The 20,428-nt window shown below is 39.1% G+C and overlaps 1 protein-coding gene across 1 annotated transcript in view; it reads right to left on the reverse strand.

Moving 5' to 3' along the window:
- ITSN1 (Intersectin 1 (SH3 domain protein)) overlaps positions 1-15,891 on the reverse strand; it is a 76,366-nt gene extending 60,475 nt beyond the window's left edge. Inside the window, exons 1-6 of the mRNA XM_051211648.1 lie at positions 15,809-15,891; positions 14,156-14,248; positions 14,051-14,114; positions 13,820-14,010; positions 12,874-13,090; positions 12,295-12,814 (exon numbers count right to left, since the gene is read on the reverse strand). Coding sequence (XP_051071732.1) covers position 12,814; positions 12,874-13,090; positions 13,820-14,010; positions 14,051-14,114; positions 14,156-14,248; positions 15,809-15,812 — 570 coding nt within the window. The 5' untranslated portion in view covers positions 15,813-15,891 and the 3' untranslated portion in view covers positions 12,295-12,813. Of the gene's footprint in view, positions 12,815-12,873; positions 13,091-13,819; positions 14,011-14,050; positions 14,115-14,155; positions 14,249-15,808 lie in introns of the transcript that reaches the window.
- Positions 15,892-20,428: the final 4,537 nt, after the last annotated feature.

A 20,428-nucleotide genomic window follows, 5' to 3' on the forward strand; every position in this document is an offset into this window, starting at 1 on the left:
GGACTTCTCAGCAGTGATTATCAACGACTACTCATCCGGGGACCGAAGTTAGGATCTTCGCTCTTGCACGCGAACGCTTAACCTTTAGACGACTAAGTTGGCATTCAACGGTGTTAATATCTAACTTCAATAAATCCACGATATTGTGCGAACAAGATCAATTATCCATATGGTCTTTACAAAACCCTACATTGATAAGAAACATATGTTCACTAGAAACTAGCTTACAGATGTAAAGTGATTGGAATTAGACATTAGCACCGTTGTCCTAGAGGTTAAGAGTTCACGCACAAGACCGAAGGTCCCGAGTTCGATTCCCAGGTTAGTAATCGTTGAGATGTCTCACACTAGGACTAAACAGCTGCAAAATTCTCTCAGGCTTTTAATGGTGGTCTAACTTGGATCAATTCGTGAAATAAAGTCGAAAAATATTATTTAGGGTAAGCTACTACAATGATGATGGCTTGTACAATTCTTAATCCATAGTGGTATTGTATACGATAAAAATTATAAAACTGAAACAATTACATAATCAGATAATATAAAGTGGAAAACAAAATAATCAAAGTATCAGTTAACTTATAGGATTCCAGACATTAATAGAATTCGAAATAGAGTATTTAGTTATTCTTAATGTAAAGAAAACCTTTTTTAGAAACTTATCAAGAAAGTGTTTAAAAAAGATAAACGATACAGTGACCGGTTAAACCCAAGATAATGACCAAAAAGAAAAAATTATGAAAATTTATGTTGACTGTCTATAACTAAACATTCATATTAACTGTAAAACATTACCCACTAGTTTATATTCACTTTAATTTTATAAAACAGATGGAGTGTGGGCTAGTAATGGAATCCAAGACGCGTGTTTTGTGCTGACTGGGACTTGTCAGCTAGATGTACCTGTATTTTAATGTTGGTGTTCACACTGGAACTCAAACCCAATATCATTTGCTCCAGACGGTCAACATATTATCCACTGAGCCACTGAGTCACTAGCTTGTCCAATTGATATGATGTTTATAACATTATTAGTAAGGTTCCAGCCACCCCCATCTGACGAGTTTCAAATAGGATAAAACAGGCGTCTTAGATTTGACTGTTAACCAGAACCCATCTATTAGACTAAACTTGTGACAATATGCCTACACCGAGGCAATCCTTACGGGATGTATACATGCCAACTGGAAAATTCATACCTTACTAATAATGATAGAAATATTCATTCCGATTGTTCACAAAACGTAGTAGTGGCTTATATGTTTAGTTGTATTCTTGAGTTATGTCTATGAAAACAGGTTCACTGAAAAGTTTGTGAGCACTCGAATGACATATACCAACCATCTCAATTGATAGAGACTGATTGATGAACAGTATAATCTAGTCATCGTTTTTGTTCTTTGAACATAAAAAACGTAACCAAGGTCCAAACAAAAATCAGTAGGATCAATCCATACAAAGTAACTACGTCTTCCAAAAATTTGTTTAAACACAAACATTGGTACAAGGAGGCACCAAATAGATATGCGCCAAACAAATCGAATGATTTGTAAGAGGGCTGGAATACTCACCCATGCTTGAAATCAGGGTTTTCCAACTCCCCTAGGTAGATCCACCATATCCACAAACCCGGTTATAGCGTCGGACATTCGCTTTTCGTCCTCTCAATTTCGTAAACAACACCCCCGCCACGAGGAGGCAGTGAGTAGAACTTCCCTGGCAGTGGCTGTATACGCGTGGCCATGTGAAAGTGTTTGAGAAGGAGAGCTGACTCTCCCCATTCTCGGCCGTACCAGGGCATTGGGGGGCAAATAGAATGCAAAAACTGATAATGGTGCAGTGTGAACGACCTCAAGAACTAAATAGTAGACATTTCTTTGGAACTTCGATGGAGTAGGTTAGTGGATGTTAAATATAACTAAATACTTGTATCGTGATTTAAATGAATAAATAAACTCATATACGAAAGTATACAATTCCGAGGAGAAAACTAAATGCATCAATACATTATGACTGGTTTCAAGAATAATTTGTTGCTGAATTGCTTGAAATTAAAAAACAGTATTTGTAAGCTGATGACTTCTAAGGCCAGCATAAAACTGCACGCAATCGATTGAATCAACAATTAATGGCAAATCATGATAATGTACTATTTAAACACGCCAGGTTGGCAAATGTTAGGCACATACAAACGAAAACATACCGTAATTTTTGTTGCTTCTCCCTTTCTAATCGCTCATTCTCCAAACGAATTTCTTCATCTAGACGCATTTTTTCAGCCAACTCCTGCTTTCGTCTGTCGAGTTCTGCTTGACCTTGCCGAAAATTTTCTCTTCGTTTATCTTCAAAACTTAAAGCTAAAAAGAAATATTTCAAATCCATACATACTCAACATTGGGGGAAATTGTAAGTAAAAGGTAAATTTATTATTATGATATGAATTCTTTTATTTACTATGATCATAGGAGGAACAATGGAATTGATGGTTGTCATATTTCAAAAAGGTAGTCATTATAAATCTATAGCTGAATTATTCACCAAACACTGAACAAACAGTTAAATAATACGATAAGTAATTGTGACAGACAAAAATATAACGTACTACGTTTGAATATATGTGAAGTATGATATTTGGTAGAAATCCAGTTCGAACGGTGGTAAAATAATTTATTACACTTGTTTTTTTATCTACGACACTGCCTGATAACCAAGTTACCTAAGGCCTATATCTAGGTCATCTGGTGCCGCAAACGAGATGTTATTAGTTACTTGTTGGGGCTGGAAATGATCTATTGTATGAAACTATCATATGTATTATTATGCTATTAGATAACACTCACCAATTAAGTAGTCATATGTGGCCAATGGGGCAAACGGTGCAACATGAACTCCGTAAGCCACCTGTTACGAAATAAATTGATATAAACGTAGGCGACAAAAATAATCCCCCGTAGGATAATCGAGTCACATAATTAATCATAATGGTACAAACACTGATAGCAGTTTAAATGATTAACTGAAAATAACTTTAGCAAAGTAAGCAAATCATAATGTTACCAAGCTCTCGAATTTTAACTTAGCATTAGAGAGCGAATACAATATTTCATCAAAAGACAAATAATATCATTAGGACATTCTGAGGGATGGAATACTACTCGGATGCCCAAACAGCAGCGGGTGATTCCCCTAGGCGGCCACTCCCAGAGCCTTTGACTTAAAGGACTAATCCACAAAGCAATGGAACAACATTAGGAGATGCGGTCCCATGGTAGCTGGTGACTAACAATAGGTTCACACACCATCTTTCCCTCAGTATACTGGAGCCCACGTGCACCATTATTTTGGAGTCAGGGTTTTTCAAATCCCCTAGGTAGATCCACCATATCCACAAACCCGGTTATAGCGTCGGACATTCGCTTTTCGTCCTCTCAATTTCGTAAACAACACCCCCGCCACGAGGAGGCAGTGAGTAGAACTTCCCTGGCAGTGGCTGTATACGCGTGACCATGTGAGAGCGTTTCGAGAAGGAGAGCTGACTCTCCCCACCCTCGGTAGTACTAGTGCATTTCAGGGAATATATATTCACAACAATATCTCGAGTGACAATGAAAGTTTCACGGCTAAATAATCCAACTCAGAGAATATAACACCTTAAAACTCATTCTGAGTAACAAATATCCTCCATCATCCTATTAGCATGTTAATTAAGCTTAAGAATTGTCATTGTAAAAACACTATTTTCAGTTTAATATCTGATAAATGTACCGGAAACAGATTATACGTAAATGGATACTCAGGGGGAATGATAGTAATTTCGTCCTACGTTTTTACTAAATTCTCTCATCAAATAATTAGACTTCTGCGTATTAATAAAAATTCAGATGCCTTTATTATTCTGCTTTTAAACACATAGACACTGTGAGACTATCGCTTCATTAGAAATACAGGTTAAGAAAAAAAGACAGTTGGCAGCATTATTAACATTATGTCAAGATGAAAGAAAAACTTGCTCAACTGATAAACAGCGGATGCAAAAATATTAATCGTACATGATTTGCTTTCCTTGGATTCATTATCTTGTTTGGCGGTAACGCTAGGAGATGTGTGCCCAAATGCGCGCTAATTTTTCAATACAGAATAAAGATTATTATAAATACTTAGTATAACATATGAAAATGTTAGGCAACTAATAATAGCAATAAGAACGGAATTATTAGTTATCAGATAAGCAAGTGAAATTGTAGGATTGTTCTAGCAAAAGTAAAGTGGTGAAGGCAAATGTCTGACAATTAAACTGGTATAATGAATACGGATAGTTCACATAATGACTGGAAAATTATAGCTTACAATCCGCAACGTGATTTGAAAGGAGAAGTAGAGGAATGTTTTTTTCGTTCGCTAATAATAAATTACTATCTAATAAATAATTCATAGTTGGACCACGTAAGCGACTGATATATTTAACTCCCTAATATATTCAGTTAGTTGGTCAGTGTTTCTGTCTTTTGAAACCCATTCTGTTAAAATCCATAGATCGTTTTAGTCAGTAAACTATCAGTTTGATTATGTGAGTCACTTTCATATGCCATTAAAATAATTGTGCCATCATAAAACGGTTTACATAGGCTCATAGGTCATGCGATAACAAGTGTTCAAACATAGTGTTCACTGGCACCCGCAGAAATGTATGTTCTGATGTCACTCAACTGTTTTGTAGGTGCGCTTCTACTGTATAATAACCCACACAATCATCACAGTTAAAGATGAAGAATACAGTACCACAATAAACAGGTTCATTTCGTGTCTTAATATTGTTCCAATTTACATAAATTATATTTTAATTTTAGTTTTGATCTCTATTTTACTCAGCCGCTTTGTTCTAAGGTAAACAATCATATGCTGCCAGAATCATTGGTTCATGAGAGCTACCACCCAAAATAATTGATGTAACTAGTTTGATAACAAGTGAGGTATTCGAACTCCTCACTCTTAATGCCCAGATTCCCATGCGAACCAAACAGCAATATCTGGCCAGTGTTGCACCGAACGCTAGAGCCAAAGGAACATTAACTAGATGGTTCCTTATTAACAACTGTTTATCTTTTGATACTCAGAGGCTTAACTGAAGTAAAAGGTTATTGATATGAGGAACAGTGTCTTTCCGTTATTACTGTTTACAGTTTAACTAACTGAAACACAGAAGAAACAAAGAATTAATGTTAGGTCTAACTGAACAGTTTTAATTTCCTCATTTCTCTCGAACTTCGCATTGGTGATATTCTAAAAACACATTTGACGGAATTGTCTAGTGGTAGAGTAGACAGATAGGATGACGATAACATTTTACTGTGCAATGACAAACAAGCTGTACAAATAGTACAAATGGTGTACTTTACAGGAATTTTGGTTACCTTTGTAAGTTCACGACATCAGTCTACCTAAAGGAGGATGAACATGCAAACTTGTAATATCAGTAGTTCTACATCAGTTTGTGAAATGCCGTCTTTAGGTTGAGAATATTTGACAGCTTCCTGCTTCAGAACGTCATTGCCTCCAAAGGATTCTTTGGATTTGACATCAGCAACCTGTTAATGATACCGAAGTTTAACAACGTGGAAACGTACCACTAAGATGGACGAGATTTATATAGATGTCACATACATGTGATATGATTTAGTTAACACATAAACCCTGTATAATATCGTATCTTAGACTATAAAGAAGTATGTGCAAATCGGATGTCAGTCTCAAAACATGAAAAAATGGATACTTTTTTTCGATTGATATCAGGGAGTAATTTAAGACCATTACAATTGTGAGCTAGAAATTAAATTTGAGCCCATCCTATTCAAAGGTGCGAATTATTATATATATATATATATATATATATATATATATATATATATATATATACCGGTTGATTTGAAGGAAGAAGACCAGAAGGGAGCGTATTTGGAAGTTGAGACCCAGAAATTGCTTTTTCAATTAAAAAAATTGCAATACAAAATTCATCGCAGTTTAAATTGCCATTTTTATCCAAATCTGCAAGATTCCTATAGAAACAAAAAAAGTGGTTAGTATATGATCTCAAAACAAGCTGAAACCACACATTAGCAAGTTAAAAGTATTTGCATAAATTCTTATATTCTGAGATTTCTACGTCAGTCGAATCGAAGATTTTGCATATTATTGCCAATTATTTGGACTGCTCGAAAAAACTAACGGCTGTCAACAATGTCTAGTTTACATTTTTTTAATACCTCTTTGGATTTGAATTTTCATATACAAAACCTTATTTGATACTATTTTATGTACAATTTTAGTGGGACATACATGAGCATTTATGGTAAAATATACTGTTTTATTGGATAACGAGGTGACTGATGCATCATTGTTGTTCGATGAGTGTGGATGTCATTAACCGTTAATTAGTGAATTTATACATTTTTTTCTTTCGCCGTTACTATTTGTATCCTAGTCAGATGGGATCCACCTTTGGATACTTAAGCATTTTCTATTTCAAGTAAATGGAATAAGAAAGCAAAATTAACAATAATATGGCACTTCGTCACAAAGTAAAACCCCGTTCCCATCCAATGGTACAGAAAAGAAAGTGGTAACCAACTAACTATTGTTCTGGCGAGAAGCCGTGACCAGTGGAGCTAATCCGTGTCGGGTAGAAACAGGTGTCTACTTCAGTACAACGGAAGATGGTTGCGCAACTTCGCGGATTGGTTGAGGTTAGACATTAACACCATTGGATGCCGACTCGGTGGTCCAGTAGGTTAAGCGTTTGCACGCGCGACTGAAGGCTCTGGGTTCGAGTCCCGAGAGCAGGATAGTGGATGCGCACTGCTGAGGAGTCCCATAATAGGACGAAACGGCCGTCCAGTGCTTCCAGGTTTTCAATGATGGCCTAACATCAATCGGTTAGTGATCTCAATCAAAACTTAACAATCTCCGCAACCCCTATACTGATTGTTATGACCTTGGATCGCTTTTACCCCGTGATACTTGTTATGACTTGACCTTGGTCTGTGTAGTCTAAATTATGACCTTGACGCGTTAGGCTGAGTGGCTTAACCTTGAGTCTAATACGCGTGAGTTCGATTGGGGTAGAGAGAACTATTCTAAATCCTGATTGGTTGGCAAGCACGCGAGTGAAAGAAGACAAGACAGTTGGAACACTAAACTCTGGATTCTCTGAATTCGGATTACTACAAAAATGTACATGAATAAATAAGTGCATATCTTGACCACGACGTAGGATAATTTGGAAAAATACAGTTATGCCCGAACAGGGAATTAGGGTAGAAATTATAGTGCAAAATATAATGTTTAAATTACAATATTTTTGGAACAAAAAAGGGTATGCTAGTGAATGATACATAGAACGAAAGCTCGTGTTATGTAGAATAAGATAGGGACAAAAATAAATATAAGTGTTTTACAGGTTTTGAATGAAATGCAATAACGTCCCAAGAAAATAGCTTTCGTAATTGTCTGGGCTTCTTAATTCCCCGTTCATAACACCTTCCCCCTTTAAAAAAAAAATAAAAAAAAATGGTTAGTTACTATATACAGGTAAGTGCTGAGATATCATCATTGATATCTTCCTTCGGAAACGTATGTTCTCCTCTTTGGGTCTACCTGTAGAATATCTGGTCTTCTGCGTTTCCGTGATGCTTTCCTAATAGGACTTTGTTCAGGTTGCGTGGTCTTCTGAGTCGCTGAGCATTTTATGTCAAAACTGTCCAGAATGATTCTCCACATTGAGTCTAATTTCTCGGTTTTCTGTGAAGTGCCAGCATTTTCCAGTATGTGGTTGACATGGCGTGTCCACTTCTGTCCTTCAACTTCCACCACATACATTACGTTCCCTTGTCTCTTAAGTATGCGTCCACTGGTCCATTGTGGAGGTGAATATCGGAAATCGCGGACGTATACTTTTTGATTTTTCTGGAAAATTCTGCGTTTCGCCCCATGATGGCGATCAAATTGGTTTTCCATCTTTCTGTTTCTTTTTCCGATGTCTCTTTGCTGTGGTTTCATGGCATCGAGGGCAGTTCTTACTTTTCTACCAAACATAATTTCTGCTGGGGACATTTGATTTGGTGTTGATGGGTTTGGAGTTGTTCTGTAGACCAAGAGAAAGTCATCAAGAATCTCCTCTATCTTTCCCTCCCCTTTTGCCTTCAGTAGCGCTCTTTTGAAGGTATCTACAAACCTTTCGGCCTGACCATTCGATTGTGGATGGTACGGAGGTGAACGGACATGTTTGACTCCAAACCTCTTGCAGAAATCTGAGAAGATGGAAGAAATAAACTGAGTGCCGTTATCTGTCACGAGAACATCTGGAACTCCAAAACGGGAGAATAACTGCCGTAGCTTCATGATAGTCTGTTGCGAAGTGATTTGATTTATAGGAAAAATCTCCGGCCATTTTGAATAAGCATCAACACAAACGAGGAAGTACGTACCCTGGAATGGGCCAGCAAAATCAACATGTATACGCGACCAAGGTTCTTCTGGAGATGGCCAGGAATGTAGTTCAGCTTTTCGTGGACACTTAGAAACCTCAGCACATTTTCTGCACGCATGCACGAAATCTTCGATGTGTTCATCGATATTAGGCCAATATACATAACTTCGAGCAATAGCTTTCATTCTTCCAGTACCTGGATGGGCTGTATGCAGTTGTTTCAGGACGAGTGAGCGTAAGTTATACGGAACCACTACGCGATCAGCAACCATTATACAGTCATTGACGATGGATAAAGATTGGCGTCGTTGATAATACTGTTTCAGTTCATGAGATGTTATACGTGGGGGCCAACCACGCTGGATAAATGTAGATAATCGTCTTAAGATAGGATCGCGGCGAGTGTGTTCAGCGATTCGAGCAGCTGTCACTGGAAGAATTTGTGTTGAATTAAACAACATTCTGCTTACATCTTCTTCCACTGATATAGAAGCGATAACAGTATCTTCGTTTTCAAGCTTATGATTGCTTATTAAGCGCGATAATGCATCAGCATGGCCAAAATCAGAGGTAGATTTGTATTTGATAACGAAATCATAACCCAATAGCATTGTAGCCCATCGTTGGAGGCGGTTTGCGGTATAAACTGGTATACCTTTCTTAGATCCGAAAATTGATAATAGGGGTTTATGATCAGTGATTAAGGTAAATTTTCTGCCATGCAGCATCTTGTGAAACTTTTTTACTGCGAAAATTAATGCCAATCCTTCTTTCTCAATTTGGCTGTACTTGCGTTCTGCTGAAGTCAATGTTCTGGAAGCATGTGCGATAGCCTTTTCTTTTCCATCTGGAAACTTATGGGATATGACGGCACCGATACCATAGTCAGAAGCATCTGCAGCAACAACGATTTCCAGCGAGGGATCAAAATATGTAAGGAGTAGATCCGACGTTAATAATGACTTCACTTCGTCAAAACATTTTTGACACTTAGTGGACCAATTCCATTTTACATTACTGGATAATAATTGGTTCATGGGTGCCCGGAGGCGATGCAATTGTGGCAAGAAATTACTGTAATAACTGATAAGACCAAGGAAGGAACGCAGAGTTGCTACATTCGATGGGGGAGGCATATTTTGGATAGCTCGTACATTTTCCGGATCCGGGCGTCGTCCATTTTTGTCGAAAACAAAACCAAGATATTTCACCGAGTTCATGAAGAATGTACACTTCTCTTCTTTTAGATAGAATCCACACTCAGATATTTTGGTTAAAACAGTATCGAGTCGATTGAATAACTCGGACTTACTGGAACCTGTAACGATTACATCATCCAAATAGACAGCGACTCCTGGCAAATTAGCCAACATAGTGTCCATTATTTGTTGAAAGATAGCTGGTGCTGGTTTCACACCAAAAGGTAAACGCTTATATTGGTAAAGACCTCTGTGGGTGTTAATCGTCAGTAATGGTTGGGAGGCTGGATCAACTTCTATCTGGAGATATGCGTCAGCCAGGTCAATTTTAGCAAAACACTTTCCTCCATTTAGTTTGATGAATAAATCTTCCTGTATGGGAAGTGGATACGTGTGATCTTCTAGAGCATTATTTAGGCCAGTGGAAAAATCAGCACATATGCGAACAGTTCCATTTGCTTTTCTCACGACCACTATGGGTGCAGCCCACGATGAATAATTTACTGGCTCAATAACACCTAGTGCTTCTAACCTGTCCAATTCTTGGTCAACGACTGACAGAGCAGCATAAGGCACTGGTCGTTTCGGTCTGAAAATGGGCTTTGCATTTTCCTTTAGTGATAAGGATACTTTGGTGAATTTATAACACCCCAGTTTGTTTTGAAATACACATGCATGTTTTTGTCGAAGATGATTTATGTAAGATACGGACGACAATTGAGAGGAAACAGAAGACTTTGATGTAGACATAACATCAGAACGAAGTATATGAGATTCCGCAGTTTCACTAGCGCATACTTTGTCTGAAGTATTCGATTTGGAAATTTTATGAGAAGGTACTAAATCGGCGGTATTAGATTTGACATGGTGAGAACACATAACATTTGAATTGTTTGATTCAGAAAGATCATAAGAACATGTTTCATCAGAAGCATTTAATTCGTTAATATCCAGAGAGGATGATTCGTCGGAGACATTTGATTTAGAAATATCATTAGGGATTTGGATAGAATCATAGGAAACATTTTGAGAACATACCTCATCTAATAATTTATTCAAAGTATCAACATGTGCAATCCAATCTAATCCCAATAGATCTAAATCGTGTCGATTTGTTAGATAACAAACATCTGTAAATTTACTTCCCATAAGTTGAACATTGCATAGGACCTCTCCTGTCAACTTTACTATGTCTCCTGACGCATTTCGGGCGACATGTTCTGTCGGTCGGATGGATGGGCATCCTAACTTGTGCCATGTGTTCTTTGAAATCAACGTGACATCAGAAGCAGTGTCTAACTGAAGTCGTATAAGTTTTCCATTTACTAATAAATTTACAAATTTCCGCCTATTTTTAAATCCAACTTTAAAGGTTGCAAACGTGGTTTTAATCTGACTATTTGATTGTTGCTTTGAATTTTCACTACGATGTTTAGTCTTGCGTTTATTTAACGAACAATGACCTTCTTTGTGGCCAATGCGATGACATTTGCGGCATTTATGATTCTTAAACGGACAGAATTTTGCAAAATGCCATGCTCCGCAGAACCAGCATGGTGATGGGGGGTTGGCAGGTTTTTTCATGCTTGTACAGTTTTGTTTCGATGATTTTATGGATCGGAGCGCATTAATTGAATCAGAACCGGAAGGTTTACCCTTCTGTTGCACCATCGCAGTGTCATGCTTGAGATTAAGTAACCGCTGACATTCGGTTGTGACCATTTGTAATGTCATATTTGGTTCTTGTTCAATGAGTACCAACATTCTGGTACGGACATCTGCATCTTCTTCATTCTTTAGACCACATATGAAAATCAAGCATTTAAATTGGTCCGCTGTGATTTCGTTTATTTTGAAGCGTTCGCACTGTCGATTTACCTTCCCGGCATACGTGAGATAATCGTCCTCTGGAGATTTCGTTATTTGGAAGCATTTATAGCGAGTATTAAATAATGAGGACTGTTCATCGAAAATATCAGATAAAATCTGGACTGTATCTTTGAATGATACATCTCGTGGATTTTGCGGCAAGATAAAATTCACATATTTATTATATTCCTGTGTTCCCAGTCTTCTTAAGAGTAAGCGGACTTTTGCTGCGTCATCAAGATGCGAGCATTCAACGCGGAAAATATCTTCATAGCGGTGAAACCACGAACTGAAAATGACATTAGCTTCAGGATCATACTGGAATTCAGAAATAGAATTTATGATGCTTTCATGCTTATCTGATTGACAAGCTGAGGACGACTGTAATGAGAACATTCGTGCGAATGCATCCAAAAGCTTCGTCTGATTTGCCTCATTTTGTGCTTGCTGCATTTGAAGAATAGTTTTAAGGTCATCCAATGAAACAGGCATTTTGTACTGGATCAATCAATATAGGAAAGAAAAAAAATTCTCCGTCGCCAGTTGTTATGACCTTGGATCGCTTTTACCCCGTGATACTTGTTATGACTTGACCTTGGTCTGTGTAGTCTAAATTATGACCTTGACGCGTTAGGCTGAGTGGCTTAACCTTGAGTCTAATACGCGTGAGTTCGATTGGGGTAGAGAGAACTATTCTAAATCCTGATTGGTTGGCAAGCACGCGAGTGAAAGAAGACAAGACAGTTGGAACACTAAACTCTGGATTCTCTGAATTCGGATTACTACAAAAATGTACATGAATAAATAAGTGCATATCTTGACCACGACGTAGGATAATTTGGAAAAATACAGTTATGCCCGAACAGGGAATTAGGGTAGAAATTATAGTGCAAAATATAATGTTTAAATTACAATATTTTTGGAACAAAAAAGGGTATGCTAGTGAATGATACATAGAACGAAAGCTCGTGTTATGTAGAATAAGATAGGGACAAAAATAAATATAAGTGTTTTACAGGTTTTGAATGAAATGCAATAACGTCCCAAGAAAATAGCTTTCGTAATTGTCTGGGCTTCTTAATTCCCCGTTCATAACACTGATACTGTTATTTAGTTATATACAAAGCATTCTTAAAAATGATCATGAAATATTTGCTAACTTTTATTTCTTTTCAAATTCCTTTGATACTTGGATTAACATTGAAAGCTACAGTTGTTAAAGGCCAAACTTGATAAAAAGTGAGACCACAAGGACACTTACCATCTGGAGAGCAAATATTTAACAACACGTCAATAAATAGATAATAAATGTAATCACATTACCAGATATGAGCAAGTATGGGATTTGGAAGGCCATATTGTGAGAGGATACTTCTTGCTTCTACGCCTGTGAGAAAGCCACGTTTATTTCGATCATGTTGATTGAAAAGAAGTCGATAGCGTGGACGATTGGTTGATGTTATAATCCAATCCTGGTAAGCTGTAGATGCTGGATTAGAATCTTGCCCGTTTGATGATACAGAACAAAGACCATTATGTCCTTATTTAGAGAAAACAATCGTAAAAATAAGATTCCAAGTAATTATTAGACAGGAGGAATGGTAGATTACTATGACGATACTAAATGTACACATTTTCACAGAATAAGAGTATTCGATCAATCTGTACACATAGTTGTCTACAGCTGTTGTAGCATATACGGTTACCCAGAAAAAAGGTCACAAGTCTGCAAAATGATGAAAAAAGCTCGAGCTTTTGAATGTTAGCAAATCCGACTACGGATAGACTAACTAAATATAGTTGCAAAAGAAATGTTTGAGATCGTCAATTCTAGAGATATACTGACCAACAATGTTTGTACTAGATGGTACTACTTTACGATACAAAAGCCAATCGGCAAAAAGAATCTTGACAATCGCTTTATCATGCTGGATAAGAACATCAGAACGTAAAGTTTGCTAAGAGAATGAACATAATGAGGTGAAACGATGAATATGTTCTCATACCTGAAGGAAACGATTTACATTCAAAGTGAAATGTCGATTGTATTTATTCATGAGGCAAAATGCCGGACATCTGTTTAATTTGAAGTGAACTTGCAGATTACTAGGTTGTTAGAAATGTTTAGATTTTGAATAGAACCAAACATCAGGGTCATTTAGTATTATTATCAACTTCGACAAGTTGAAAATTAGTTTGTGACCATTGAGAACTACATTTAAATTGTTCTCATGGTCAAACTCATAAGGGATGCATTAAATATAATTACCTGAATCGCTCACTAAGCTCAATGAAAGAGTAACACCTGATGTAATAAATGCGGGTTGAGGATCTTTCTTGAGACCTGGAGGCAAAGTAGGAGGCAAAGGTAAACCTTCCAATGTTTTTTTTATAAGGAACATAGCTATTGAAAACTCTTTCTTGTCCATTTTTCCATCCATATCCATATCTGCAAGAGCCCTAGAAATATTATTTATGAAACCTAAGCAATATAACATACCATATCTGCCCCAAGACCATAACTGATAAACCTGACTTCATAAAGAAAACTCTTGCTTGGTCACCTTGCAAATTACGTCCGTTTACAAATCAACACGCAACTTACCGGTTATATAACCACCAACAGGTTTAAGGAACTGAAATTGAGCATCATGCTTGACCCTGTCATCAGTCGTTATAACCCAACGGTCCCATTCAGCTAAAATATTACATAATTATTAAAGATCTTATCACTGAAATGTGGCAATGCAAATAACTCATCCTATCTTACATTATAATGATAGAAACAATAATGAGTATATGTAGTGCTAGTTTTTGTTATGTTTTTTGGTCCATTTTACTGGATATGTCTGTCATAACACCAGGTACCACGTACCTAAATCATACCATAGACCCGTCCACATAATAATTAAAAACCTAGCGGGACCTAACTAGGTATAGTGTATATCCAGTTAAGAAACTAACCAATAACACGGAAAAAACGAGCAAATGATTTTGAGGTTGAGCGCAGTTCCAATAAAATGGTTCACAACTTTATCTCGAGGATTGAAAGTAATGACATATTTGTTATCAATAGTCTAGGCAGACACTACGTTCTATTGGATGTTATTTCTAAAGAACAGATTTGTGTATTATGCTTTGAGAGTACTCGTAATGGCTGGTGCTAGTACCTGGTTCCGAAATTGAGAGGACGAAAAACGAATGTCTGACGCTATAACCGGGTTTGTGGATAAAGCGGATCTACCTAGGGGATTTGAATAACCCTGACTTCAAAGTAATGGTGCACGTGGGCTCCAGTATACTAGTGGAAAAATGGTGTACGAACCTATTGTTAGTCACCAGCTACCAAAGGGCCGCATCTCCTAAAGTTGTTCCACTGCCTTGTAGATCAGACCTTTAGGTCGAAGGCTTCGGGTGTGGCCCCCTAAGAAGACCACTTGCTTCGGTCTGGGAACCCGGGCAATATCACAGCCCACATACAAATCAAGTGACTTGTGTATTCGGTGCCCCTTTATGCCAACGTGTTCAGATAAACAACCTGGGTCCGAAAACCAAAGTAGGTAAGGTGTGGATTGGACACGAGACCTGAAGATTAGAAGCCAAACTTTCTAAACAATAAGGCGCAGCTCAGTGGGTATCAATATGATGTAGACTTTATGAGATGGTCGCGTCGCTAATCACCAAGGAACCACCAATACTGGAAGTGCAAAATGAGATTACAGCTCCAGACAGGGAGAAGTAATGAGTTTGTTTATTGCCAGGACTTGAGTCAGTGTTTACGATTTATAGAAGTGATTTCTTTCCAAGGACTCCGAACAAGCTGAGAACCAACCTCTCAACAAATTATAGCTGTGAAGAGATTGTGTGTGCTGATTGAATCTGTGACTGTGGAAATGTACACACTCTATGTGAAACATAGCTTGATTCTTATAACCACTGAAAGAAGCAACATCATTTGGCAAAAAGAACTTAACATACAAAATTGGCAATATTTTAGAATTAATGGCGGACACATTTTCTCAGAATCAAAACACCAGAACGCTTTTGACACCTTTTAAGCCCTGCCAAGACATCCTCTTGACTTTTGATTCACTAGTTATGAACAGATGTCGAGGTTCTAAGTGATGAAATTTAAGCAAAACACCCTACATACATATGCTTCTAACTGAAGCAAAAGAACCTTTTAAAAATCCTAAACCGCTAGAAGTAAGATAATCAAGTGATTTGAGAAATTAATGAGTTATCCATATCAACATACACATCGGCACGGAAGATAAGTATTAGTCTTTCAAGCTTTATTTAGGAGACGAATATTCCGGGCATATGTGACCGCGTTGGTTGACCAATGTGATGTAGTAAAACAACACACAAAATTGTGTAGTAAAGACAGAAGGCGTATGGCCCATGTTATCTTTTTCCTAGTATGCTTCTATGAGTGCCTAGTCTTTTCTTAACTGATTCAGTTGAAGGCGCGGACACTACTGCTTCATGTAGCAGATTCTAAGAATTTATGACTTGGTGTGAAAACCTGTTTGCCACTCGTATTTTGTCCGTTCTTGACTTTCCTACTCGCCAGCTATGTCCTCTGAGATGTCTCGATCTGGCAAGAGGAAAAATAGAAGATACATTAGGTCCAAAATTATTTCTTAGTATTCTATACATCAAAATCAGATCACCTCTTAATCTGCGATAGGACAGAGTAAAGAGGTCTGGTTATGGAATTGCACGAGTAGTTTCTCTCTGTGCTTTTTCAGGATATCTGAGTCACCTTTTAAACAGGGGTTTGAGGCCTTGTAGCGGTAAATAAATCCCCAAAATAAATAGCTCTGTAGGTTTTCGACATTGGATGCTGACCATATGTTTTAGTGGACTCATCTAGCTGAAGGCGCTCGGTCAGGCATCCGCACCAGATCACGTGTGGTAACGCCGTGCTCAACATCAACCGCAATCGCTAGCCAGATTAGATCAGAGAATTCCGATATATTGGTCATCGCCAAATATACTCTTCCGATCTCCTCGACTCTGTCTTTTGATTTCTCTTGGTGGGAACGAAATATATTAGAAGGTGTTACTGGTAGAAGCGTTGTCAAACACTGAATACCTGTGACATCATCATTGGTGAACCCGACGTGATCTGGTACACCTAATTGCAACTGTGAGTCTGTTCCTTTTTGGGATTTTTATATATCATTGCCTTATTTTTTACTTTTTTTAAACATTGTGATTTTTTTTCGTGTTTTTTCTTGGATATATATTTTCCCCTCGTTCATTATCGTACTTCATACTTCATCATGACTGAACAGACACCTAAAGTACTCAAGCTTAAGACTTTGTCCCCACCTTCGTTTCAACTGATGCCTTTCTGGCCCGACAACATCGAAGCCTGGTTTTGCTACGCAGAAGCCGACTTCTCCGAGCACGGCGTGATCGACACACGTGCACAATTCCTCGCAGTAGTCAAGGCACTACCGCGCGAATTCAACAGGTACGTAACACCTAGTATGTTTACTAGTGATGTTTCCGATCCTTACGAAATCTTAAAACGCTCGATTCTTAAACGAGGAGATCTAACCGATCGACAAAGGTTAGATCAACTCTTCAATAACATCGACCTGCAACACGGTTCTGCGACAGACATGTTGCAACGGATGAGAGAGGTTATAGGCCTAAGAACTTTCGACGAAGGTCTATTCAAACAACTCTTCTTGTCAAAACTTCCCCAACAGGTGCAAGCAGTTCTGGTCTCGTTCCAGAACAACGGCTTAGACGAGCTAGCTGCATCTGCCGACCGCATTCTAGAAATTACGAAACCTTCTACTACCGAGGTATTTTCAGTCAAAGAAAGGTCTCACACGACTCAGAATGATATAACCGACTTATGTCACACACTCACGCGTTATCTTAGTCTTCGTACCGACCGTAAGAGATCGCGCACACCACGTAGAAGCATTTCTCGTAAGCGATCTGTCTCTAGACCACGAGAGACAGATAACCCCGACTGGTGCTGGTATCATAACCAGTATGGAAAGCTTTCCAGAAATTGCAGAAAACCCTGCAATTTTCCCAACACGAAACCGACTGATTCGAAAAACAATTCGGGAAACTTCCAAGCCGGCACGCGTTAACGGCAACCGTAGCCGGCGAACAAAGCCGTCTGTTATTCGTCACAGATGTGACAACGAGAGTTCGCTACCTCGTCGACACTGGCGCAGAAGTTAGCGTTCTCCCAGCAAATCCTAACGACCGACTACACGAATCGACCCTAAACTTACAGGCGGCAAACGGAAAACCGATCGCTACATATGGCAAAAGGTACGTTTACCTTAACGTGGGTTTACGCAAACCCATCCACTGGATTTTCGTTGTTGCAGATGTTTCTATGCCAATCATTGGTATGGACCTTCTACAACACCACAATTTGATCATCGATACGCGCAAACGGAGGCTAGTAGACGGGAACACTAATTTGTCCGTTTGCGTAACTTCTTTTACTGGTTGTAGAGTATCCCCAGTCACAGTTAAACATATGATAGACCCACTCTATCAACCACTACTCGATAAGTACCCTGGGATACAACAAACTCAACCGAAACTACCGTGTGTAACCAGCAACGTTACACATCACATCACGACTACAGGACCACCTGTATTCTCTAAAGCACGACGACTAGCTCCTGAAAAGCTAAGGTTAGCGAAAAACGAATTCGATCACATGATGGACTTAGGAATCATACGACCGTCAAGTAGCCCATATGCATCTCCGTTGCACATGGTCCCTAAAAAGGACAGCAACGATTGGCGTCCAACTGGTGACTATCGGCGATTGAACGCGAAAACCATTCCCGATCGTTACCCGTTGCCTCACATTCACGATTTGACAGCTACCTTGAAAGGTACAACTGTCTTTTCGAAAATCGACTTGGTTAAAGCGTATAACCAAATCCCTATGGCTACTGACGACATACCGAAAACAGCTATCATAACTCCTTTCGGACTCTATGAATTTTTGCGAATGCCTTTCGGTCTAAGGAATGCTGCTCAAACATTCCAAAGATTCATAGACGACGTTTTTCGAGGTCTCAACTTCGTACACGCGTATGTTGATGACTGTCTAATCGCAAGTCCGGACAGAGAAACACATCTCAAGCATCTGGATCTTGTTTTCGAACGACTTCAAAAACATGGCATTACTGTAAACGTTCAGAAATGCCAATTCGGAACCGACTCGTTAGACTTTCTGGGACACACTATCGATGCTCAAGGCATTCGACCTCTTAGGACCAAAGTGGCGGCCATTCTGGATTACCCAGAACCGACCACCGTCAAGCAATTACGCACGTTCAACGGCCTGGTAAGTTTCTATAGACGTTTCATACCCAAATGCGCATTACTTATGAAACCTCTGACCGACCAACTTCGTGGAAATGCGAAATCCATTAATTTGGACGACACCGCACGAAAAGCATTCTCCACAGTTAAGGAACTGATTGCTAAAGCAACAATGCTCGCACATCAGGACACCCGAGCACCCATTAGCATCGCAGTAGACGCATCCGACTCAGCAATCGGAGGAGTCTTACAACAATGGATTAACAACTCCTGGCAACCCTTGGCATTTTCTCTAGAAGGTTGCTAGACACCGAATCGAGGTACAGCACATTCGGTAGGGAACTCCTAGCTATGTATTGTGCTGTACGGCATTTCCAACACTATATCGAAGGCCGTGAATTCACTCTTTTCACGGACCATAAACCGCTCACTTTCTCGTTAAGCTCTCCTTCTGACAAGTACTCTCCTCGTGAGTCTCGACAACTGGACTACATTTCGCAGTTTACTTCAGATATTCAACACATCTCTGGAGCAAACAATGTAGTTGCAGACGCTTTATCTCGTATAACTTCCTTGAACAGTTTCCAAGGAATCGACCTTCTTAAACTCGCCGAGCTTCAAAAAGAAGACAGTGATCTTCAGCACGAGTTATCGTCCACAACACTTAAACTACGCATCAAACAGATGGGAACAGGTAAAGAAACCTTACTTTGTGACACATCTACAGGTAGGGATCGCCCAATCGTGCCGAAACATTATCGACGCAATGTCTTCAACACATTGCACAAACTTTCGCATCCAGGTGTTCGTGCAACCATCAAGCTTATAGCAGAAAGGTTTTGCTGGCCTGGAATGAATAAAGACGTGAGGGAGTGGGCACGCTCCTGTGTAAGCTGCCAAAAATCTAAGGTTATCAGACACAATAAATGTCCCTTAGGCTCGTTTAAAACTCCCGATGCCCGTTTCGACCATGTTCATCTGGATTTGGTAGGACCTTTACCAGATTCAAATGGATACTCTTATCTCTTAACTTGCGTTGACCGTTTCACTCGATGGCCAGAAGCAGTACCTATTAAGAACATCACTGCTGAAACAGTGGCCCGCACCTTCGTCGAACGATGGGTAGCAAACTTCGGTTGCCCTTCAACCATCACTACAGACCGCGGACGTCAGTTTGAATCTGATCTTTTCCGTCGTCTGACCACACTTTTAGGAATCACTCGCTTCCGAACGACCTCCTACCATCCACAAGCAAACGGGTTGGTAGAACGTTTTCACCGACAACTGAAAGCTTCGCTATCAGCAGCAAACGTTTCACAGTGGACCGACGCTCTTCCACTCGTCTTACTAGGTATCCGCAATGCAGTGAAAGCTGACATTGGATACACTGCGTCTCAACTCGTTTATGGAACGACACTTCGACTTCCAGGAGAATTCGTGGATCCTTCATCCTCTTCAATGAACATGGATCTAACCTCCTACACGAACAGGCTTACAAACGCAATGCGTTCAGTTAAACCTGCTTTCACTCGACCTCAATCAACTGATG

The sequence above is a fragment of the Schistosoma haematobium genome, chromosome ZW, assembly GCF_000699445.3.
Source record: "Schistosoma haematobium chromosome ZW, whole genome shotgun sequence".
Classification (NCBI taxonomy): Eukaryota; Metazoa; Platyhelminthes; class Trematoda; order Strigeidida; family Schistosomatidae; genus Schistosoma; species Schistosoma haematobium.